The sequence below is a fragment of the Dermacentor albipictus genome, chromosome 2 (genome assembly GCF_038994185.2).
Source record: "Dermacentor albipictus isolate Rhodes 1998 colony chromosome 2, USDA_Dalb.pri_finalv2, whole genome shotgun sequence".
Classification (NCBI taxonomy): Eukaryota; Metazoa; Arthropoda; class Arachnida; order Ixodida; family Ixodidae; genus Dermacentor; species Dermacentor albipictus.
In genome coordinates, this window is record NC_091822.1 from 83,309,144 (window position 1) to 83,334,487 (window position 25,344).

At 46.7% G+C, this 25,344-nt stretch overlaps 1 protein-coding gene across 1 annotated transcript in view; it reads left to right on the forward strand.

Moving 5' to 3' along the window:
* The window catches only part of LOC135895833 (acetylcholinesterase 4-like), a 61,831-nt gene that overhangs the window by 27,564 nt on the left and 8,923 nt on the right, over positions 1-25,344 (forward strand). Inside the window, exons 9-13 of the mRNA XM_065424032.1 lie at positions 8,727-9,008; positions 14,706-15,022; positions 19,329-19,554; positions 22,453-22,723; positions 24,429-24,635. Of these exons, the coding sequence (XP_065280104.1) occupies positions 8,727-9,008; positions 14,706-15,022; positions 19,329-19,554; positions 22,453-22,723; positions 24,429-24,635 (1,303 nt within the window). The remainder of the gene's footprint in view (positions 1-8,726; positions 9,009-14,705; positions 15,023-19,328; positions 19,555-22,452; positions 22,724-24,428; positions 24,636-25,344) is intronic.

The following is a 25,344-nucleotide window of genomic DNA, read 5'->3' on the forward strand; positions in this document are numbered from 1 at the left end:
TTGGTCATCCCCCATGATGCCTTCTACGTAGGCAGGTGTTTTGGTGCCGACGGAAATTACAATGCTGGAGAGAGGCGGGATGCTGACTTGACTTTCGAGCACGCTTAAGGCATGGTGACTACTAGAGCTCTCCGGCGATATCGCTGGATCTTCCGAAAGCGTTATCGACTTCGACTTCAGGTCGATGATTGCACCGTGTACGTTCAGGAAGTCCATGCCGAGAATGACGTCTCGTGAACACTGTTGGAGGACAATGAAGGTGGCAGGGTAAGTCTGGTCATGAACGGTAATTCTTGCCGTGCAGATTCCAGTCGGCGTAATGAAGTGTCCTCCAGTGGTCCGAATTTTAGGGCCCTCCCATGCAATCTGAACCTTCTTCAACTGGGCGGCGATGTGTCCACTCATGACGGAGTAATCGGCTCCTGTGTCTACTAAGGCGGTGACTGCGTGCCCGTCGAGAACACGTCGAGGTCGGTGGTTCTTTGTCTTGAGTTACAGTTAAGTCTTGGTGTCGGATCACGGCTACGTCTCGTTGACCTGTGGCTGGTACGTGGTGTCATCAGGTCGTGTTTCATCGGAGTATTCTTTGCTTCCAGACTTCGTCGGGACGGTGGCGTGTCGTTAAGTTGTCGAGGTAGTTTCTTCGGCGTCTTCGTCGGTGGCGGAGGATCTTCGTCAGTTCAACAAACAGCAAACGCACCTCCATCGGTTGCTGCTTTTAGTTTTCCGGATATGGGCTCGCTGACCGGCACCGGGCTGGGCCAGTGTATGCACGGTGCTGTGGCGACAGGTAGCGGCCTGGTGACAGCGAACGGAACGGTCGTCGAGGGCTCCACTGTGTAGCAGCGAGCTAGTTGGCGATGTCACGAGGGCGTTCACCTTCCCTCGGGCGCTGTGCGTTGACGGCGAAGCCTCGCAATCCCAGGTCGCGGTATGGGCATCGGCGGTACACATGGCCGGCTTCGCCGCAGTGGTAGCAGAGCGGGGGGTGGTCGGGGGTGCGCGAAACATCCGTCTCCCTCGCGTAGGTGCGCTGGGCGACGGGTGGCCGTGCTGGAGGCGGCGGCGGCGGACGACGGAATTGCGGCGTTACAGGGCCCTGGCGCTGCCGCGGAGGGGCACCTTGACGCCGTGCGACGGCGGCGTAGGTCATCGCTTCTGGCTGGGGATGCGGTTATTGAGGTTGCACCTCAGGAACTCCCAGCATTCGCTGAACCTCATCTTTCACGATGTCAACGATCGAAGCTACTTGAGGCTGCGACGAAGGTAAGACCTTGCGCAGCTCTTCGCGCACAATGGCCCTGATGGTCTCTTGGAGATCAGCGGAGCTCAGCGCTTGGATGGCGCACTAAGGCGTGCGCACTTGGCGGTTATATTGCCTAGTGCGCATTTCTAAAGTTTTTCTCAGTCGTCGCAGCCTCTGTTAGGAACTAGGCTGCGGTCTTCGGTGAGTTTCGGACTAGTCCGGCGAAAAGTTCTTGCTTTACGCCTCGCATCAAGAAACGTACTTTTTTTCTCTTCGGATATTTCCGGGTAGGCGTGCCGGAAAAGACGGGTCGTCTCTTCTGGGAATATGGCGATGGTCTCATTGGGTAGTTGGCCTCGGGTTTCCAGCAGAACTTCGGCCCTTTCTTTTCGGGCAACGCTCGTGAACGTCCTCAGGAAGTTACTGCGGAACAGGTCCCATGTTACAAAGGTTGACTCCCGGTTCTCGAATCAAGTCCTCGCGGCATCTTCCAAGGAGAAGTACAAATGTCGTAACTTATCATCAGATGTCCAGTCATTAAAGAACGAGATCGTTTCGAAGGTTTCGAGCCAGGTTTCCGGATCCCCCAACGTAGCTCCACGGAAGGTAGGCGGCTCTCTCGGTTGTTGAAGTACGACAGGTGACACTGGGGCTGCCATTGTGGTTGTCTTGGCCACAATCTTTTTGGTCTTCTCAGTCCGTGCTCAGGGGGCAGCTCTTGTGGACGATGGCTTGCTCGATGGTCCGGGACTACGTGGGCGCTCTCTTTGCGCTCCGGGCTTGGATCACGGCTTGTCGGGGGTGTCCGGTACATGGACTAAAAGCACCTCCACCTGATGCCAATGGTAGTTACGTTAAAGAACACAGTAGCAATACTGTGAAAGACAAAACTAGCTTTTATTGGGCAACCCTGTGCCCACAAAAACAGGCTACACTTAAAGCACAACCATAGTGGCGAACATAGTCAACGATCGTCGAAACTCTGATCTGCGGGTCAAGCGCGTCGGCTTTTATAGATCACTCGTCGAATGTTCCTGAGCAACCGCTAAGACCCGCGTGTCTACCACAAAGTTTTACACTATTCGCGTCGCGCATACGTGCAATCAGATTACACATCATCATCATCATCATCAGCCTGGTTACACCCACTGCAGGGCAAAGGCCTCTCCCATATTTCTCCAACAACCCCGGTCATGTACTAATTGTGGCCACGCCGTCCCTGCAAACTTCTTATTCTCATCCGCCCACGTAACTTTCTGCCGCCCCCTGCTACGCTTCCCTTCCCTTGGGATCCAGTCCGTAACCCTTAATGACCATCGGTTATCTTCCCTCCTCATTACATGTCCTGCCCATGCCCATTTCTTTTTCTTGATTTCAACTAAGATGTCATTAACTCGCGTTTGTTCCCTGACCCAATCTGCTCTTTTCTTATCCCTTAACGTTACACCTATCATTCTTCTTTCCATAGCTCGTTGCGTGGTCCTCAATTTGAGTAGAACTCTTTTCGTAAGCCTCCAGGTTTCTGCCCCATAGGTGAGTACTGGTAAGACATAGCTATTATATACTTTTCTCTTGAGGGATAATGGCAACCTGCTGTTCATGATCTGAGAATGCCTGCCAAACGCACCCCAGCCCATTCTTCTTCTCCTGATTACACAAGTTGCGGGGAAACACAGCGGATGGAACCATCAGTAACATCCCAGAAACATATTTTACATGCAGGCGCGTCCTGAGTTGCGCGATAACATTTGTTAGGTGGTGAAAAATGGTCGCCCGATAAAGACGAAGTACACGTGTTACTAGCGTCGTTCAAGCTTTGAATCATGTCATTTTTCTTATCGCAAACTATGCTCGCCTCTCATTTCTATGTGCTTCTTTGCGTTTCTAAAGAAATAATTTCGTTTGCTCAACAATAAGGTTCCACAGTATTATAAAATAAAAAATAAGCATATATTTGCTATGCTCTATAAGTCTCATTCCTGTCCTAATATTTACCTCCATGCCAAATTATGTGCAGAGTAGCCTGTAAAAATATATATCTTTTGAACAAGATAACTGATGTGTTGTTTGTCGAATAAATATTTGATCCAACAACCGTGAAATTAGTACCATGTTTTGGAAGCGCTGTTTAACAAATAGCCGCAGAACTGATGAGAACAAAAACGCCTTTGGTTGTCAGCTTTGAAGGTGCTCAATGTGTTTTGTTAGATTCCGTTTCTTGGTCGTTGCCCTTGTGTTGCTCATATTTAGCGCGATATTTCTTATCGCATGGTCGCCGCCTGAGAGTTGTAGTTTCAGCGGCCGTAGTGGGAAATAAGAGATTGAAGCTCGTTAGGTTGCGTCTGCCTTACGCACATATAGTCAGAATGAAATAAACGTTTCCCGCTAAATGGACATGCGCAAGAGGTCGAAACAACGCGGACGTTTAGAAAATTTTTTTCTACATGATGCACGCATAATTTGAAAATCGGGTAAAACTCTCGCTTGGGCTAATTGGTTCATGCTTGAATGTGCAAAGAGCAAGGCGGAAAGATAAGCGGTCTGTAAGTAACTGTCGAGGTGCACCATGGTGGAGAATGACGTGGAGGAGAAAATCAGCGACGTCTGTTGCGCAACTAGTCGGCGACGCCTTTTTTATCGCGTAGCGTGTCCCGTAACCAGTAGCGACGGTGATCCATTTATTTCCTATGGTCGTCGTCAGTAAAGGGCCAAGCAGGCTAAGGCCTACGCAAAAGAATGGTTCAGAGGGAACTTCAGTTCGAAGGAGTCATCGGGCAGGTTCCAGGGGCGGTTTCTTCCGGCGCTGACGGAATTCGCAAGTTGCGACACAACGACGCAATAGCGGTACAGACCCGGCCACGGGAACCGGCGTCATGCGCGATCGTATGTACGCAAAACTCCAAGGTGTCCTGTCGTCCCTGCATCGCGAAGTTGTTCGAGAACGACGGATGGTAGATGACGAGGAAGGACAAGGAGCAACTAAGGGCCTTCAGGGTTGATATTGCGGCAGTAGAGAATGCCGTCATGCACGACGAATATGCGGCACGTGCCATCGGTGTGGCCAGATTGCACTCGGGCGATGATGGACCTGTAAGGAGGCGTCGTGTTGTTCAGCGCGCATGTCGGTTATGTCAATGAAAGCCATGACGCAGGTCACCAGATCATGCGCAACAGGATCGGTAGGATCCACGGGGTGACGCGAGAGGCAGTCAGCGTCATTGCGGAGGTGCCCTGTCTTCTAATGGACACTAAATGAAAATTTCTGGAGCCGCAAAGCCTAGTGACCAAGCCGTCCAGTCGGGTTCGTAGGGAAGGCAGCCAGCACAATGCGTAATGGTCTGTGACGGCCGAAAATGTGCGGCCGTACAAATATGGCTGGAACTTGGCCACAGCCCAAACTAAAGACAAGCACTCTCGCTCGGTGATGGAGGAATTTCTCTCGGTAGGTGACAGCAGGCGGCTGGCGTCAGATATCACGCACTCGGCACCATTCTGTTGTTGGGCGAGAACAGCGCCGATACCATGGCCGCTTACGTCAGTGTGGACTTCGGTCGATGCAGATGGATCAATGTGGGCAAGTATGGGAGGAGTGGTCAGAAACCCGATGAGAGCGGCGAACGCGTGAGCCTGCTCTGGGCCCCATTAGAATGGCGTGTTCGTCTTGAAAAGATCTGTCAAAGGCCGAGCAACGTCGGCGAAGTTTTTGATAAAGCGGCGGGCGAGAATACAGGCCGACGAAGCAGCGCATGTCAGAAAGAGAATGTGGCGCAGGCAAACTTCGTCCGTCGCGAACTTTTTCCGGATCTGATTATACACCGGATGCGTCAACGAGGTGTCCGAACACGGTAATCTGACGAAGCCCGAATCGACACTTCGTAAAGTTCACTTGAAGGCCGGCTCTTCGGAAGACCGCAAGAATTGCAGCGAGTCGGGTAAAGTGGCTGCCAAACGTGGGAACAAAGCAATAACGTCGTGAAAGTAACAAAAAAACGTGGCCCATTTGTAGCCTCGCAGAGGAAAATCCACCATAGGTTAAAATGTCCCACGAGCATTTCATAGGCCAAAAGGCATGACTGTGAACTGATATAAGCCATCCGGCGTGATGAAGGCCGTCATCTCGCGGTCGATTTCGTCAACAGCCAGATCGAAGATCGATAGATGAGAAGTATTTAGTTCCGTGCAAGGAGTTCAAGGCATCATCGATGCGTAGCAGTAGGTAGACGTCATTTCGCGTGACCTTGTTGAAGTGGTGATAATCGATGCAAAAACGCCAGGTACCATCTTTCTTTTTCACAAGGACGTCAGGCGAAGCCCAAGGGCTAGCTGATGGCTCGATGACACCTTTGCGGACCATTTAGTCTAATTCTGATTAAATGACTTGACGTTCAGCATGCGATATCCGATAGGGATGCCGACCTATAGGATTCGTGTCTCCAATGTTTATACTGTGATGAACAACAAATGCTTGGAGTAAAGGCCTATCGATGAAATCAAAGATGTCGCTTTAAGATTCAAGCAGGTGACATACGTCCGAGACATATGACATATATATATATATATATATATATATATATATATATATATATATATATATATATATATATATATATATACATATATATATATATATATATATATATATATATATATATATATATATATGTCATATCATCATCATCATACCAGCCCTGGTTATGTGATACCATATATATGACATAACCAGAGCTGTGAGCTGCAATGAGCGCTGATAAGCCACTCGGTATTCTGACTCTCAATGTCGAATTCGGAACCACTAGAAACAGTGGCCAAGAACATGCGGGCCAAAATCACTAGAGGGCACATACTGAAATTCAGAAGCGGTAGAAAGATGTCGTTATTAGTAACTGTGATGAACGTATGCGGAACAGCAACGTTCCGGTGCAAAAGCGCGTCGATCATGGGTCGAAGCACATATTTCGTCAGGAACCTGTGGCTGGGCGGTCAAAGTGACGTAAATAACTGCCTCGGATGACAGACGCACATCATGAGGCGAGCACAAGTGCGATGCGGCGGTGCTTGGAGCATCGCTGAGTTGAGGCAGTTCCAACTGAACAACGCCGGTCGCGCAGTCGATCTAGGGAGAATCAGTGGATAAAAAGTCCTATCCCAGGATAACATCGTGAGTGCACTTATCGATCACAGCAAAGAGAAGAGAAGTGGGGCGGCCGGCTATAATTAAACACTCCGTACACATTCCAAGAACAACCAACATGTCGGCCACACGAAGCAATCGGGCAGCAGCTGGGGTGATGACCTTCTTTAAACGTCTACGTTGGCTAAGCACTTATCACAGATACGTGGGCTCCAGGGTTGATGAGTGCTTGGACAGTACGCCGTCTATTTTAACGTCTATCGCACTTCTTGTGGGCACAGACATTAGGTTTGCTGCGGTAGGGGGCAATTTCTTAGTTTTACGAAAGGGTATGTTCAAACGCGCCAGGGGGCGAAAGGCGACGTGACTGCGGTGAACGGGAAGATGGACGACGTGTTTGTGATGAACGAGACTAGTGTACAGGCGGCGAAGATGAGCGAGTGTACCATGTGTTCCTAGCAGTGTTGTCGGCGCTGTTAGACTCGGCGGTGGGTGAAACGTTGTGGGAATGTGCATCAAAACTGCTCAGGTTGGTTGGCGTGCGAGGTGTTGAGGGCCACGAGTTGCAAAAGTATCGGTTGACATGACCAATGCGGCGACAGGTGAAACAGATTAGCTGGTCGTCCACAGTTCTGCACTCAGTCGGGTTGCGATAACACGGAGAGAAGCGTCGGGGTGGCGCGAAAATAGTAGAAGGGCTTTCGTTAGGTCTGGGATGGGCGACAGCACATACACAATATAAACAAACTTTTTCAAGTTCCTGGCGAACGATGGCTTGTAAGAGAGGAACGGAAAATGTGGTAGCGTCAGGGCTACGCGAACAGAAAGCTGCGGGCGCCGTCGGATCAAGTGCACTTAGAACGACTCGCACCACGTCCTCTGGTGGCGATGCATGCTGCTGTGCGGGTTGATCTTCACACGTCGGCGTTGCGGCAGTATTGGCAAGTCTGGAGAATGGGTGCAAGACACGTCGGCTTTTGGCCTGCTCGAATTGCCGGCACTCTTTGATGACAGCATCAACTCTAGAGCAGATTTTGTACATGAGCAGACTAAAGGAGTCCTCAGCAATAGCCGTTAGCACTGCCCGACCTTCTCAGCTTCTGTCATGTCGTGATCGGCTTTACGACAGTACCAGCACGGCCTGTATGTACGACACATAAGACTTCGTGGGGGATTGGGCACGGGAGGCCAGTTTCTGCATTGCGTAAATTTTACGGCCGGCTGGTTTGCCAGACAACTCTGTCAACTTCTGTTTGCATTGGTCCCAGCTGGTTAACTCCTCTTCGTCATTTTCGTACCACGCCTTTGCCGTGCCTTTTAGGTTGGTTCCCACCTGTAGCGTTGGTTCCCACCTGTTGATTCCACTCACGCGCTCGTACATAGCCACCCCCTCTTCGAAGTCAGTGCCATCGGTCCCGCAGAAAGTTCCAGGAGCCTTGGGTTGCGCAACCACAACCGAAGGTGGCAGATGAAAGCTGGCGACGGTGACGTTGGAGGCGGCTACGACGCTGATCCCGCATGCTCACCGTCATTCATGGTACGGGCGGTGATGCGACGTCCACTGCGGAGATCAGTTTGTAGTCGTGGTAACCCACACCTCCAGGAATACGTTATGGGGAAGTATACTATATTTATAATATATATACAGGCTGAGTCAGAGTAGTTAAGATGGCTGACCACCAACAACACGCTGCAGCCAACGTCTCCGATCTTCTTCGTCCTCTCTCATCTTTCATCCTTCGGTAACGATATTTCTAGCGGTAAAGAAGGTGTTAAGACGTCTGAGTTTCCTCGCTCATTAGTGACGTCAGTCGCGAAATCCTTACTACAAAGCGTCAAAGGTAAAAGCAGTGGTCCTAGAAATACCGATACCATATAGATAAGAATAAACTTGAGCGCTCTAAGAAGTCGTCTACCTATGATGACCTGCCTATTTGAATCTATGCTCAAAAGTGATGCGCGCGCACTGCGGATGGCCTGCCTCTCCTCGCCGATTAAAATGTATGAGTCCTCTGAGTTCGCCCACAATTTCATGGGCATAAGTGCTGAGAACGTGTGGTGTGGTGTAAGTGTTCGCCTAGCTTCCTTTCTTCCTGGCCGGAAGCCTGAAGCAAGACTCTGCCTCTTAGCGCATGAAGGCCTATTTTCGCTAAGGTTTGAGTGTCCTTTAATTTAGCGCCCTTGTCTTAACAGTTGCGAGCATAGCTTTTAACGATAACTGTCCCGCTCGATTTCGCCTGTCTTACCGACTACGACTTATGAGCTATTAATGTATGCACGTGATGTCATTGTTCAATGGTAGCGAGTGTGAAGCGCCTTTGCTGTGATTGCTTCGATTCCTACACACAGCGAGCGTACCGAGAAACTGTGCCGCCTGGTGTACGCCTGCCTTTTCGCCCTTTTCCTGACGCTGTTCGCGTACTTCGTGGCCAGTGCATTGAGATCGAGCACCAGCGTGCACTTGCGCACTGAGGTGGGACTCGTCAGCGGCCAGCAGCACTGGGTGCTGGGGAAGAGCGTGTACCACTACCTGGGCCTCCAGTACGCTTCCAAGCCCGCACGGTTTCAGCATGCCTCTCCATTGGACCTGCTCCAGCCCAACACTGTCGTTAAGCAGCACCCAAACATCCGGTGGGCACCGCAAGTGTTGCATATCAGTTTATAAATACTACTGTTAGAGGACTGCGCTAATAAGGTAAATATATAAGGTGACCATATTATGACGTTTAACAGAGCTCTACAGATAGAAAACAAGTTGTACTGGCCACAGGCTCATCAAGCGCTGAAGTGCACATTAAAGATTAATTTGAACTCCAGCTTGTACAAGGCATAAAAAAATGAAGGCTGTAGTAGAGGACAATCATGATATTTACCTTTCGTGCTTTTTAGGGACCGCACTTCAAGATGAATCAGTTATAAAATAGCTAAATATCAGTTTTAATTTTATGAATGATGAGTCTAGTACCATTAGGGAAGGAGGTCTGTGCAAAAGGTGACAAAATATACATTTTCCTATCATGAAGACTATCGATAACGCAATCAGCAAGTTTAGGATTTAGTATCAGTAGTTAGGAGTATCAGCAAATAAGGGGTCCCCCCTAGCAGTCTACAATTAGGCGGCTGAGTCAGCCGACCACCTCTTACATCTGTAAATTTCTTAGCTGTGCGACTATAGGCATTAGCCTCCATCGACCACAATTAGATTCCTCTGGAAAGTGCTCTTATGGACAACCGGTTGTCTGGCCTACGCATTAGATGTCCTTACCTACTGCATTTTTTCCTCGCTGGTGTAAGTAGACTCTGCAGTGCATTAGGTACAAAGACCTTCCCTCTTTTATGTCTGCTTGGTTGTGATCTCATAATACTTCCCCTTTTTCTTCTGCATATAGTTTTGTGTGTGTTTATTTCGTACCATTTCATTTTATTTTTGTCATATGGCCAATTCCTGCCGTCAAAAGAATTCATTACGAGCCATTTTTTTTTAACTTCAGAAAGCTGACATTCGTAACTTGCAATGCAAGCCAAGTAAGCTCCGACTCATGCTTGCTCCAAAGTTTCTTATACAGATATACCTGTGACGTCTGGGCGTATATGAAATGACAAAACATTGCTTCGTGCGAAAGATATGGATCTCAACTCTAGATTTCGGCGTAGTTATCTTCAAATTACACGCTGACTTCCCCGGGTAGGCATTTAAGGATTATCAGTCTCTTCATCATCCCACAGATTGATTAGTACAGACGCCATTTTTATTGACTTTTCTAAAGCTTTCGACCGAGTACCTCATAATCGACTAAAACTGACAGTTAGAAACCTACAGCTTGACCATAACACGACGCGATGAATTGAGGAGTTCCTAACGAACCGATTTCAAGTAATCAGTCTCAACAACAGCTTTTCTAACCGCACTCACGTCACTTCGGGAGTTCCTCAAGGATCCGTCCTTGGGCCACTGCTATTTTTAATATACATAAATGACATCGCAACTAATATTACCTCACAAATACGTCTCTTCGCAGATGACTGGGTCTTGTATAATGAAATAAGCTGTCCTGCCGACATTTCTGTGTTGCAGTGTGATTTAACAAAACTAACTGACTGGTGTGACACATGGCAGATGGAAATTAACATAGCCAAAACTAAACACGTAAAATTTGCTTCGATAACTCGACCTACCTCTGAGCAATATACAATACGCGGTATTACTGTTGACTCAGTATGTTCAATCAAGTACTTGGGTGTCCTGTTTACCTCCAATTTAAGCTGGAATGCTCACATTGAACACATCACCTAAAAGCATGCAAAAAACTTGGTTACCTGAAACGTCACTTACACCCTGCTAACACAGATACCAGACTTCGCGCATACAGTTCTGTTATCAGGCCTTCTTTAGAATATGCGTCAATAATTTGGCACCCCCATCACTCTAATCTCACGAACCTACTTGAATCAGTTCAAAATAAAGCTGCGCGGTTCATCTTAACTTCATACTCTCGCTATCAAAGTGTGACCGCCTTAAAGAAATCACTTAATCTCCCTTCACTTGACATGCGCCGGAAATTATCACGGTTAACCTTCTTCCATAGCCCTTACCACAGCAACATTGCATTCGCTCGAGCCCATATTCTTCCCGCTCCCCATATCTCTACCCGCACAGACCATGTTCATAAAGTAAAACCTATATTTGCCAGGACTAACGCTTATCAAAATTCCCCTCTAGTTTTATCTATTGCCGAATGGAACTCGCTACCTGCAAACATTGTCTCGCTTACGGAATCATCATCATTTCATGCAGCACTGCTAACCTTTTTAGAGTGTGTCAACCTGTCAGATCCCACGTTTTCTTGAATATTTATATAAACAGTGTTTTCAAGTGCTTGGCATTGTGTAAAATTCATTCCGTTTCATCAGATATGTGTCTGTGTAGGCTGTTTACCTAAGTGTTTATCCTTAACCTCGTGTTCTGATGGGTACTGATTGTTTGCATCACATTTTATGTTCTTATGCGCGTTTCACGCTACTAAACATTGTATAAATTTCGTTACCCTTTTCTTTCTTTCTTTTTTTTGTTTGCTTCTGCTAGATGTTTTTCATGGTTCCTAATGCCTTCATATATTTACATTGTACAGATTTCAATCATGCTTGAACTTTTTCGTCCCCCCTATGTAATGCCCTAACGGGCCCTTAGGGTACTCAAATAAATAAATAAATAAATAAATAAATAATAATATACGTCAACAACCGGAAATAAGTGGATCATCGTGGCGACAGACTACCTTACCCGCTTCGCTGAAACTAAAGCACTGCCGAAAGTTAGCGCAGCCGAAGTGGCAAAATTCTTTGTCGAAAACATCCTGCTTCGACACGGCGCCCCAGAAGTCCTCATCACCGACAGAGGAACGGCCTTTACAGCAGAGCTCACCCAAGCCATTCTGAAATACAGTCCGACAAGGCACAGGAGGACCACGGCCTACCACCCGCAGACGAATGGTCTTACGGAGCGGCTGAATAAGACCCTCGCCGACATGCTAGCGATGTACGTCGACGTCGAACACAAGACCTGGGATGCCCTCCTGCCGTACGTAACATTCGCTTACAACACGGCGGTGCAAGAAACAACACAGATCACGCCGTTTAAGCTGGTTTACGGCAGGAACCCGACGACGACGCTCGACGCCATGCTGCCCCACGTCACTGACGAAGAGAATGTTGACGTCGCTAGCTATCTCCAGCGCGCCGAAGAAGCCCGACAGCTCGCCCGCCTACGGATCAAGAACCAACAGAGGACCGACAGCCGACACTACAACCTCCGACGACGCTTTGTTGAGTACCAGCCCGGCGACCGTTTTTGGGTTTGGACACCGATACGCCGACGAGGACTCAGTGAGAAACTACTCCGACGCTATTTCGGACCCTACAAGGTCATCCGACGTATTGGCGCTCTGGACTATGAGGTCGTGCCAGACGGCATTTCGCATTCACAGCGACGTCGCGCACGACCTGAAGTGGTCCACGTGGTGCGTCTTAAACCATTTTACGGACGCTAACGAACTTTCCTTATTTTGTTTTTTTTCTTTGCTATGAGTGCTTACTTATTACTTTCGTTTGTTTGCAGCATCGGGTCGATGCTTTTTAAGAGGGGGGTATTGACACGTGTGCTTGTCTTTATCGGGCGACAAGTATTGTCGCCTAACAAATGTTATCGCACAGCGCGGGACGCGCCTGCATGTGTCCGAAGTTTCTGGAAAGTTATCGATGCTTCTAGTCGCTGTCTGTTGTCGCCGAACGTTGTGTTATCTGATTTCATCGCTTGACACGAATGGTGTAGAACATTTTAGAAGGCATGCGGGTCCCAACGTTTAATCTGGAACATTCGATGATTGCTGTATAAAAGCCGACGCGCTTGACCCGCTGATCAGATTTTCGACGATCGCCGAGCGTGTTCGCCGCTATCGTTGCGCTATAAGTGTAGCCTGTTTTGTGGGCACAGGTTCGCCCAATAAAAGTTAGTTTTGTCGTTCACAGTACTGCTACTGTGTTATTGAACGTCACGACCACGTGACAATACCATTGCGATGTCTCCTGCAAAGCACAGGTTGCCTGTACATTCACGTTTAATAGTTGCACACAACCCATACAAATTTGCAAAATATGATACCTATTTTAGACAATCAATGAATAATATATAGACATTTGGTTCTTGTCTTGCACCCTTCTGGCCAGTTTGTTTTCCGCTACTGTATTGAATAAATATCGCAGCAACCTGCTGTGGTGGCTTAGTTGCAATGACATTGCGCTGTAAATCACGAAGTCATATGGCATCAAATCCTAGCCACGGTAGCCGCACTTTAATTCGTAAGATACCCTAATTTTAATACATTCTTTTAAATTCTGGCAGCTGTGAAGTCCGTGTAGATACATTGTTGAAGTACTAGCGTATGCCTCGTCTGACCCTAGAGTACTACATAATGCCTGCATCAGTGCTAGTATGTCTACTGAATAGTGTGTTTTCATTACGTGCGCACATATATTCGGCGCCATACTGTATACTTCGCATTTATATAGAGAAAATATACAGAGGAGTTCTTGTGTCATGAAAGTTTATGAAGCTTAATCAGCTAAAATTATATCATCTCATTGACGATTTCTTTATTGAGCATCAATATTTTAGCCCACTCCTCTTCATCTGTTGCACATTTGCGACCATAGAGTACGCCGTGTAAACAGTGCGAAGCTCTTAGAATGCATTCCTTTTTTGGCTTTTATCTTTTTCTGGAAACCATATTTCATTGCATCCCACTCCGCAACTGACCCATATTTCTCACACAAAAAGTTGCGCATGAGACCCTGCCTAAGTGCATAGGGAGATGTCACATATTCTGTGCATATGGCTACGAATGTATGGCTATATTCTGCATGCTTAATAACCATATTTCATGAAAGAAAAGCTCGTTTTTTGTGTATGGCAGCTTGCGTAGCTAACTGCGGCATGGTCATTGCGGCATGAACATCGTCTGCAAGCATAGTTTGAGTGTATACGACGTGGGAAACTTGAACAGGGCTCTCTTGATTAAAAGTAGAGGCTAGCCTCAGCAATTAGTACTTCCATGTTCATTTGAATGATGAGAGGTACCGTCATCATTTGGGAAAATGTACAGTGCAGATAAGAGAAAAATGTCTACAGCAGTTGGAGAATTCAGTTCCAGCTGCTCTTACACGTAATCCCGGACACTGCTTGTTCCCGGCCATGGCGTCCGAATACCTATTGCGCCAGAATGCAGGAAGGATCGTGTAAGGTGCTTTCAGTGCACGTTAATGAGCTTCTGGAGGTTAGCGTTAATCCGTGACCTTCCCCGACGCATGTATAGGACACCGTGCAATGGGTTTTCGATGTTAGATTTGGTGAATGAATCACTTATTTCAATATAGCACTGGAATTTCTACTTACATCACGCACTTTATGATTTACGGTATACAGATTTGTTTCTTTCGAAACAAACTTTCCTTCGTCATTCCTTTGACGCTTTATTTTTTCCTCATTGTCATTAGCGTTTCAACTCCGAATACTGCGTCACTTCCTCATCAATTTCTCGACGTCCAAAGACATAACATAACATTTAGGCTTAACCTAAGTGCTAGCCTAATTCTGCCATTTGTTCTTATTTCTGTTATCAGCAGAAAGGTTGAGTATGCGTGTTGCACTTTATGAGACTTTCAGTTGAGGGCGGCCTTTCTGGACACCACGCCAAATTTTTCGCAGTGCAGTTTTAGCAGGCGTTACCATAAACACAATGCTGTATAGTTAGCACAGAATCGATCTGCACACAGGTGTATGCAGCCAGTCGGAAATTGGACAAACGTTACGTGGCCGAAGTCTGCGGAGCTCGTATACGGACCAGCGTCCAAGACACGGTACAGCGAGGACTGCCTTTACCTCAACGTGTGGAGCCCCGTCCAACCCTGCGACTACACGAGCAGCTCGTGTGCCCCTTCTGCCCCTGTGCTGGTGGTGCTGTTCAGCAAGGGTTTCTTTCAGGGAGGCGCCGACTGGTACGACGGCTCGCTGCTCGCAAGTCTGGGCGGCATCGTTGTCGTGGCGCCAAATTTCCGCCTTGGACCCCTAGCTGTACCATTGAAAGGTGAAGGTAAGTGGGTCTAGCCATGTTTAGAAGAAAGCTGGAGTAATAAGTCCAAGATGCAGATGGAACGAGATCATCACTTTCACTGTGTTGTGTGGCTCAGTCCTGTATAATACCACCATGTTTATGGCCATTAGTGGAGCTTGGAATAACACAAAAGCTGCGCACTTTGAATAGTGAAGTCGAGAGTGAAGTGTTGCACCCCATGTACTACAATGGGGGTTCCAGGCAGGCGCTTACTGCGACCATGTTGTTTCGCGAGATCTTCAGTAGACGCGTGTTTTATCCGACGTCCGATATATCATACATGCTTATTTTTAAAGCACTGTGTCAAACTAATAGATACTAAAGCATGTCATCAACAACTTTCATTATTGCCGCTAAGCATCATGGTATAAATTACGTCCACATTTCTTCACAATGTGAAGCGATGCTACACGAACCCCCTCCCCATCCTCCCCCCCATCCAAGAAAAAGGAAATTTTCAAAAATGAGATGGGGAAGAGCGATGTATTGCCCCTTTGCGCAGTGTTCTGAACTTGCGCTTTCATGTCGTTGTTAGGTTGACGCAGGGCACATCAAGATAAATATATCCGTGGCTCCTTGACCAACTTTTTTACTAGGGCAGCATTGGTCGGCCGTGTTGTGCGACAAGAGCAACAAACGTGCGCGTGATGTGTGAACCAGTGGTGGAAGTCAGAGCCCGAAAAGTAGAGTCGTACAACATATGAGTGTAAACTGTCCTATATTACGTTCCCAATTGCGCGAGCAATAGTTTGAACCCACATTAAATATTTTGTTATACCCTGCTATACCCCAGAAAAAAGTCCTTGCTGTACTTGATGAGCCATTAGCATCACACAGGTTGGCACCAAAGAAATGTCACTAAAATATTTGCTTTGACCAACCTTGCAATTATGGGAGGTGCGCGGAGCGTATAAAAACATAAGGGTTACGTGTCTTATTGTGCCATGTGGTCACGGCCGTTTGCATATTGTATTGCAACGCTTGACTTGCAAATGCGTAATTAATTTCATGGCTCACTAAGATATCACTTTTTTCTTTGAAGTATTGCCATCACGGAACTAATTGGAGGCGCGCTAACAAATTAAGGAACGATTAAGTAGCATGATCGACCTAACTGATAGGTTTTATTGTTGTGGGCGGTGGAGAGGTAGCTCTTGAGTTCGTGTTTTTATGAATCAGCCGTATAGAGTATACGTAGTGGTTGCGAAACGCTTATTAAAAGAGTAACCCAGAAGTGCCAAAAGTGCGTTTATTCTAGATGAAAGTGGTTTGGAGTAGGAAATAGAATTCTGTCTCATACGCTTGGGTGCGCGCCACTACGCCTGAGGAGCAACCCGAAATTGCCGTTGGCGTCTTGCCCTTTCTTCATCTAGCCTTGTTGCAAAAGTGCAGGGGTTGGCGCACCCGCGCATCCTATATAAGAAGGGGCGTTAGCATTGCGCTTCTTTTGACACTCGTATCCGGTTGCGTGACGTCATTTGTTTGAGCCTTCCAGAAAGAGCGATCAGGAAAAAAATTCGGCGGTATCTACTTCGCGATGCCTGTCGACGGTAATGCCTTTACCATTGAATAAATACAGCGACTCAACCCATTCCCCGCGTCGAAAGTCATTATGTACTGGGGGCATACTGGAGCGCCACTCATCTTTCACGCCTCCCTGAGAACACTCGGCACCATGTAGAGTCACCGCTGTGATACCCACGCGTGGCCTTGGAAAATTATGGCACGCCGGCGCGTGTGAACGCTTAGAGGCACGCGATGCGGCAAGCGGGATCTTCCCTCGCGCTTATTTTTTTGGACACGTGGCGCCATCTATTGACACTGCCGAGAGGTCCGCTTGTGCCCTCCGAGATCAGAAGCGTGGCCCACCGGTGCCTACGAAGGCTGGGAATTGTTACCTCGCTTGGCGCACACTAGGCGGCCCGTACTGAGTGACCCATATAGGCGACAGATTCACTTAAAAGTGGCACATACCCAGTGAACTTGGGGCGCAGCCAGCTTAACCGTCGGTTTGCTCCCATCCAAGAACCCTTCTGACTACGGTTCAATTCAACTATCATTTGAGAAATTTCAGGAGTATTTTTTCGTCATTGAAGGGTGGCACATTTCCTAGTGTAACATACCTATTTACACAAGTTGTCAAAGCGGTTTTTTGAACATCGGCAAACATCTCCTGGAATATACCCAGTAACCTAAGTTGGCTTTAAAGAGGTTCACTGAAGACATCGTATCACTCGTAGGTATCGTAGACATCGTAGGCATCACTGTTCATTGAACAGTGATACCTCCGTCTACTGTGATCCATGGCGTGAAATGAGTTCGTTGAAGCGCAGTACGTATGTACACATTGCCAGGTACTAACTGACTGAAGTCCCCACGGTTAGTTTCGAACCCTCTTCCATCATTACAACGGTCCGGTGCGCTACCCTTTGGGCCACGAACTATCTAATGATCCAGGCGGGTGGAAAACACGTATAAACAAACACAGATAGCTAGATACTTGGCCCCCATAAAAGTGCGTGAAGTACCCTAAGAATGCTAACACATCATAAGACGCACCTGTTTTCCTGAGCAGCAAGGAAGGTTTGCCCTGGAACATAATTGATAACTAACCAGGAGCCTAAGCATGGATAAATCAGGAGAATGGTGGAGCGAATAAAGCACTGTATACCAACCCGCACCGGTGGCGTAGCGGCTGCGGTGTAGCGCTTCTGAGCACTACGTCACGGGATCACATCCCGGTGAGGGCAGCCACATTTCGGTGGGGCCGAAATGCAAGAACGCACGTGTCCCATATTCGTGGCACGTTAAAGATCCCCTGGTGGTCCAAATTAACCCGGAGCCTCAAACTACGGCGTGCCTCATAATCAAATCGTGGTTTTGGGCCATAAAAGCCCAGAATCAATTTCAATTCAATGTCCCGTACAAACTTATCGCAACGGCTAGTCAATCGCATCACCCTCATTCGCGGAAACCGGAGCGAATTGGGTAGTGCTGCGGCTCTTCGCGAGGACACCTTGTTCGGAAATACAATGACGACTATTGTGCTGCCGGCTACGAACTGGACGGATTTGAAAGCCCTCAGCTGAGTTGTATGAAACTCTTGCATGGAGCACGTACTATCGCTCCCAGTATAATCTGCGAAACGTGGCCGCTTTGCCACGTGCTTTCGCGTTGGAACACGTAATGAGCGCATTAGTACGTCTACACCCAAGGTATAGGTTAAGAAGCCCACTATTCAAATTTAAAGACAGGAGTTACAACATAACATGTTCTTATAACATATCATAACTGGTAACAACTTCATGGATACGATGCCTTTTGTTATACTAAATAAAAGGAAATTAAGGTTAAAGAGCAATTTGTAGGTAGCTTCAGTGGTAGGTGCAGCATTAGTTTCGCGCATTAACTTGTAATTCGGTACTAGCATCGGACATTGCGTTGTATCAATATATAGTTATCACAATAATGCGAAGTCCATAATAAACAGATATCAGATGCGAGTCTCATGACCTTAGTGGCCGACATGGCTTTTCTAACTCGCAGGTATGGCATGTTTTCACAGCAGCACAGCAAACGTGCTTGATGCAGGCAAGTAAGCGAAGTTGTGCAGCGGTGCATCGGCACTTTTGTCCTAGCCTTTTCTCCCAGTTAGACGCTCGCAGATGTTATCTCTGTGTGCCCACGATACATGCTCAGAGGCAAGTGCTGTGCAGATTACTGGACCAGTTGGACAATCGTCCACTATGAGAACTGAAAGCTTTAGGTCAGTTCTCCCACAGAACATTCACACTAAACACCTTACTCGCGTTATTAAGGTTCCTGCGGTATGCGGGGCTTCACAACAGACTGTAAGAACGCCGCCCCCTACCACTCTGAAGTGTACGCGGTATGGTCACGCTTGCCTCTATTTCTTGCCCTTCCGCTTTCTATTTCTCATTTTATCCCCCCTTCACGCTTCCCCCGTGCAGGGTAGCCAACCGGAACTGCCTCTGGTTAACCTCCCTGCCTTTATGTGCATCCTTTTCTATCTCTCTTGCCCTATGCTAAATTAGATTGAAGCACTATATATAATTTGGAAGTGTCATTCCTGATAATATTTAACGCAAAGCGGGAACTTTCTTGGCCGCATTGCTAAGTCAATAATCCATTTTGAAGGTCTTTTGTTTTCTTGAGTGGCATTTGCATGTATACTTTGACAAAATGGAAAATCAGGGACAAGCTTATTTTACTGTGCACTGCGCAGCGTGACAGAAACACGAAGACGTGCTCTCGTAATTTCCAGAAAAGGAACTCAAAGATATGCCGTTGCTGTCGCTGGCGGACCAGTTGCTCGCGATAAAGTGGACGTGGCATAACATCAAGCATTTCGGTGGAAACAGCAGCCATATAACCTTGCTGGGCGCTGGAGGCGGAGCTTGGACCGTTGGCGAGATGCTGTTTTCGAATCGCGAAAGCGTTCGCGACATCATCCAGCGTGTCATCCTTCATGGGGGTTCACCGCTGCAAAGGTGAGACTTTATGTCAACTGCGGCGTACGCATGGCTAACTTTTGTTTTAATTGCACCAACAAGACATACTACATCACGCCAGTTTGTTGGTCTGATGTACTTCTCGAATATAGAACGGGTAAAACTTACTTTCAGCGGGTGGTATTGTAGGTTGTAAAAATGCACCAACCAGACATACTACATTAGGCCAGTTTGTTGGTCGGCTGTACTTCTCGAATACAGAACGGGTAAAACTTACGTTCGGCGGTCGCTATTATAGGTTGTAAAAACAGAAAATTGACCAAGGTGACCTCACAAAGTAATCGTGCACAAACATGCTCGACGTGGCGACTAGGGCATTGGGATAGTCAGTGGAAGGAGGTGGGGATTGGGTGTTACGACAACAGGCAGCGATTATGATATTATTGCCCTATTTACTTTCATACATAGAGCAGCATAAATAGCTTTAATAGGCTAACGACGTCTAATTACCGTTGCGGTTTAAGCCGTCGGGCAATAATATTCTAGATTGGATCTTCATCTTTTACTTTCCCCAGTAGCGATAGCTGTCATCACACAAGAAAAAGGCAAGTTTCGATGGTATATATAATCCATCATTCAAAAGCTATATAGAGGTTTTCCTTAGTGCCCCAATATTTGGGAGATGTGTGCATGAAAGAAAGCGTTTTGCAGGTGCATGTCACATATAACATCTTTGATGTAGTGCGGTGTCAATAAATATATGAAAATAAAAGTGAGCGGGACAAACACTAAACCTGCAGAGGTACCATGAGTGAGACAATGTCTGCCAGGCTTCGTTCATAATGATAGCGAAGTAATTCTGCCTCTGCAGTGCCTTAAGGGGGGCATTTCGTTCGCCTCGGTATAAAAGTGCAAAGTGCTGAAAATTCCATAGACAAAGTGAAGACATCAAGTTGCTGCATATACGTAAAGCCTCAACCACCACTACCTTCTGGATACTTAAATCTGCCGGTGGGGCGTGGCTTCGCGTGAGAAAGCACACAAAGAATGCATCATGTAGGTTCTGTGTAGGCTGTAAGGCCTAAGTGTGGCGTGTTAATGGCGGTTCATAGCTATGCGAAAATTTGAACAACTACTTGGGGTCCACGCTGCATTCACAGTTTCCTTCGCTCGCTATTCGCGATCACTATGAGTTCAAGTGAGCGTTTAAAACGCTCTAGTTCACGACAACTTGAAACCTACTCTAGCTTACTACACTGCGGGCAATTAAAGCATATCTTACAGTGGCTGCTCAAAAGGCTGTGATCAATATCTCTGAGAAAACCGGAATATTCTCCCAAGTGTGGCAGTCCAAAGGTTCTGCAGTCAGCTCTAGAAGCAGCAGCAGAGGGAACAATTGCGAACTCCCATAAGGTGATATTCTATGCAGTTAATGTATTTTGTTACTGCAGTACCTATAATTTATTGCCTGCTAAAACTATGAGAGTGCCGAAGCGTGTTATGTTCTCGTGCATACTCTCCACTACGGTTTTTCATCCAGGTATTTCATTCTGACTGCTGGGTTTTGGAAATGGTACAGGCAGAGTGGTGCACGCCTTTTCTTTGTATACGTGCTCAACGCGCTGACTAAAATTTTCATAAGTCGGCTCAGTTTCGTCAAATCACCTATTTTTAATTCAGGTTGCCTCACCCATTTATTCACCTCGGTAATTACTTTGTACGTAGCGTAACAGTGAACAATACCGGATGCAGCAAATGTTTTTAGCTGATGGCTTGAGTAATTGCATCTCGAAGTCCATACATGATTCTGCTTAGTAAACGAGCGATTGAAGTCCATGTTCAATTCAGTTCAATGAAATGCAGCTCATTTCTTGCTTGTACATGAAAAGAGCAGCAAGAGCCAAAGGCCATATGGCATAGCTGACTGAGGCTCTTGGTCCTGTTGACGTTAGGCGTACAGGTAGTACATTTCACGTTTCATGCAGCTATGTTTACACGCATTGTACGCACATTTCGGGTCATACTAATTTCATGCACGTTGCGCACTAAAAATTATTCAGATGAATTATATACATCTTTCAAACTTGAAAAAGAACAAAAAGCGATACATATACAAAATTGCTAGTGTAGGCTGAGTTTGTGCAACTGCAAACGTCTGGGCATGTGCTTCTTGTCTCCTAAAAGTAATTAGTTTTTAGTCTCTCGCACTTGCACTTCCGTAGTTGGGTTAAAATTGGCTATTAGAGTGCGCCCGGTGGCATTTAAAATTTGGGAATATATTTGAAAGCTAGTAGAGGATCAGTGGGGTTGCATTCTTTTGTTTGGAAAGTTCCTTTAGCTTTATGAGTTGACTTGAGGCTTCATCGCTTCCATAGAGCTTGATCGGCCTGCCAACAAACGTTAGTCTATAATAGTCATTTGTTTCTTGTTTTTCAAAGTGATTGCTAGCGCTGTTATAGAGTCAGTCTAATCTGACTTTAACGAAAAGCATTTGAGCGATTGATATCAGCTCAATTCGTTCTCTTCTTAATGCACCCGCAATGGGCGGTAAAAGGCAAGAAATCGAATTATGCGAGAAACCTAGCTCACATTCCCACTCTCCTTTGTAAGTACTTATAGATATATCTTTTTGTTAAATCCACTGCTACGCAGCGGTATCAGAGTGAAACTAAATTCAGGGCTTTTACTTGCACACCTCATCTTGAGGCACGCCGCAGCTGAGGAATCCAGATTAATGTGCATACAATGAGGGACCACAATATTTATTCTTTTTTTTTGCATTCCGGCGGCATTTCTCGCGGCTACCGCGGAAGCAACTGAACCCGCGACCTCGTGCTCGGTGGCGCGACTTCACAGCCAGTCAGCTACTGCAGCGAGGTTCAAGAATCGCAGATCACGCGTGCACAGCTAACGCTGGCCACTCTTGTCTCACTGAAGGTACGCTCCATTTCGCCCTTACCTCGTGGAGAAGGCGATGGGATGCGGGCCAGCGGCCACCGAATGCCTAGGCATCGCGGACGCTGCGCTGCTGGCTGACCTCGCCTCGCACCATCTCCGTGGCCCACCAGCCACAATTACAAAGGCCGAAGCGAGACCAGGCAGCCGCTTCGAGATCCTGGTGGGCTACGCGGCTGGTGAAGGAAGAAAGCTGTCTTTCGACCTTTTGCACGACATCGTCGAGGATGGTGGCAATGAAGATAGCTCCGAAGTATGGGGCCCACCATACAAATATATATATATATATATATATATATATATATATATATATATATATATATATATATATATATATATATATATATATATATATTGAAGAGCTATTTTGAACTCAATAATAGGATACTCCGTGTTGCTTAGCTAAAACTAGGAGCGTGGGCAAGCGCATCTGCGGAATATTGCACATATTCACATCCCTGCCCTTTCTAATTGCCGAACTCTCATTGTCGAACCCTAGCTGTGACGTATGCGAAATGATTTACGTAATCGTGTGTATTTTCATTACATGTTATGTCGTGCATCACAGGAGGGGCAGGTGCACGCGAGCAAAAGAAACACACCTTGATTTTGTATGCTCGTATAATTACTCGAAAGATGAAGCCTTCCAAGCGAAAAGGTCACTTCTGCGGAAATCCGCGTGCACGAGACAGCTTTTCCTTTTTAAATATACATTGGATGTTTCCTTTCTTAGAACGCTTACTCACGGTGATTTTGACTTATCATGAAAATTTCAAGTGCTATGGAAATGCTGTCAGCCGCGCAGAAATGCCTGGCAACAACTGCGACCTGACATGGCGCGAGTACGATTCGAGGACTGGTGAGGGCCTTTGCGCTTCTTTGTAAATGGCGCATAATTATTTGGAGACCGTTTCGAGGCAGGAGAGAGCGCACAAGGGAATGCGATATCCCTCGCTGTAATAAATGATCATATGTACGAGAGCTTCAGAGAGAAGAGCGTTTCAGTCATTGCAATACAGTTCAATTCCATTGATAGAGATAACGCAGTATGCTTCATTACGCTAACAAGGAAATATTGCTTTATGACGTAGACTTAGCAGTAAATAAGTTCAAAGAAGGTACACGATGGAAGCATAGGCCTCTAGTGCATTGAGTAGTAATTAGCAAGGCATACGTACGTCTAGTAACAGATTTTATGCCGTACCAACGGTCGAGGGTGGTCGTCGGTCAAATTTCCGAGATTGATCGTAAAGGACAAACACCATATTGAATAACACTAGTACAACAAAACGTCAGTGTGTGCTAATTGCGCTTACGAACTAGCATATTGTTGTTAGCCTCCTGATTATTAACTTCACGGAATATGTGATTGCGAAATAGAAGCCGAAGTGCAATGAAGCGTCTTTTGCTTAGCAGGAAAGGCAAAACCCGTACTACTTTCACGATATTTGTCTATCAAATGTGCTATGCAAACTTCGATGTTCTAGTTAAGATCGCCGGAACTATTGCAGGTATGCTTTTGCAAAACAAGTGGAATGTATTTCATAGCTCATTTTTGTAAGGACACACATCTCGAAACGGTGCTAGTCTCAGGATTTCTGCTAAGCAGAAACCACACATCTTTTTTCCAGTTCGCGGGAACATGTGCCGCGAGGTTGGTATTTGAAAAGTTTATTGGAATATTTTATCTATCCAAGCCATCGTAGAATTTGTTTCTTGCTACTAATGTCCGGTTGGCTACGTAGCCTATCAGCGAACTGTAGTAAGGGTCTTGATATGACTCCCTCTTTATAACTATTCCGCATCAGAAGAAACACGCGGTATGTACGTATACCTTGTGGTATGCGCCTACGTCCTCTCGTAATACCGGTGTACGTTCACGCGAGTACATCTTCGCTTGACTAAAGCTCGACGGTGGCCCAGCTCTCCTCACCGCACAACTCTACTCCGTCACGCAGGAAGAGAAGCTTGCAAAACTGGGGGATTACCTGGGCCTCACGGACCTCGCTGCACCCTATTTTCATCTGCGCAATAACAGTGCCGCTGGCAGCAATATTTGGCCGGCCTTCATGGAAGACCTTCTTGTCCGCTGCCCCATAGAGCTATTCGGCCATCTCTACCACTCCATGTACGCCACTGTCTACGGATTTGTTTACGAAGGCGAGGTGAGGTACTTATAAAACTCGGAATAATGTTATCAGCAGTGTTGCACTACCGCTGATGCTGTTGTGCAGGACGGTCAAAATAAAGTATTATAGAGATAGCGACACATGCCTGGTGTGAGGCCGCTATTTTCTCTCGCTGTCAGGGTCTTTCTATAGTGCAATGCCTACAGTGTTCCTGCACCTACTGAACAATACTTACGAAAATGTAATTTAGGTGTTTGTTCATTTAATGCGGCCTGTGTGCAAGCAGCAGTTCGGCATATTTGAAACGGGGCACCATATTCGAGAAAATACCCTGGAGAAGTGCAGCAGGTGTGTAGCACCAAATATCCAAACATAACACGACTAGCATTCTACAAGTTGAAAAAACTTAATGGGAAAATCCTGGTAATCAACTAAACAGAAAAGTAAAAGCTCTAATACTGCTCATGTTCGTCATCGCGTACACTAATTATGTTGCTGGCAATAAGAATTAGCACTGGTTTAGAATAAAAAAGAAAGAAGCATCCTTAAGCCTTTGTTTCAATTAGAAAAATCGCCTTCCTCAAAAAATCAAGAGGAGATGTAGATCTCCTGAACAAGTGTAGTGGATCGGCCTTGATGGCAAGATATCATGAAGACTAACTTTACAAGATCAGTTTGTCAGCCTTGCTGATATTCACTCGTTACTTTTAAAGCGCAAACGACCAAGGCTAGAAAAGACACGGAG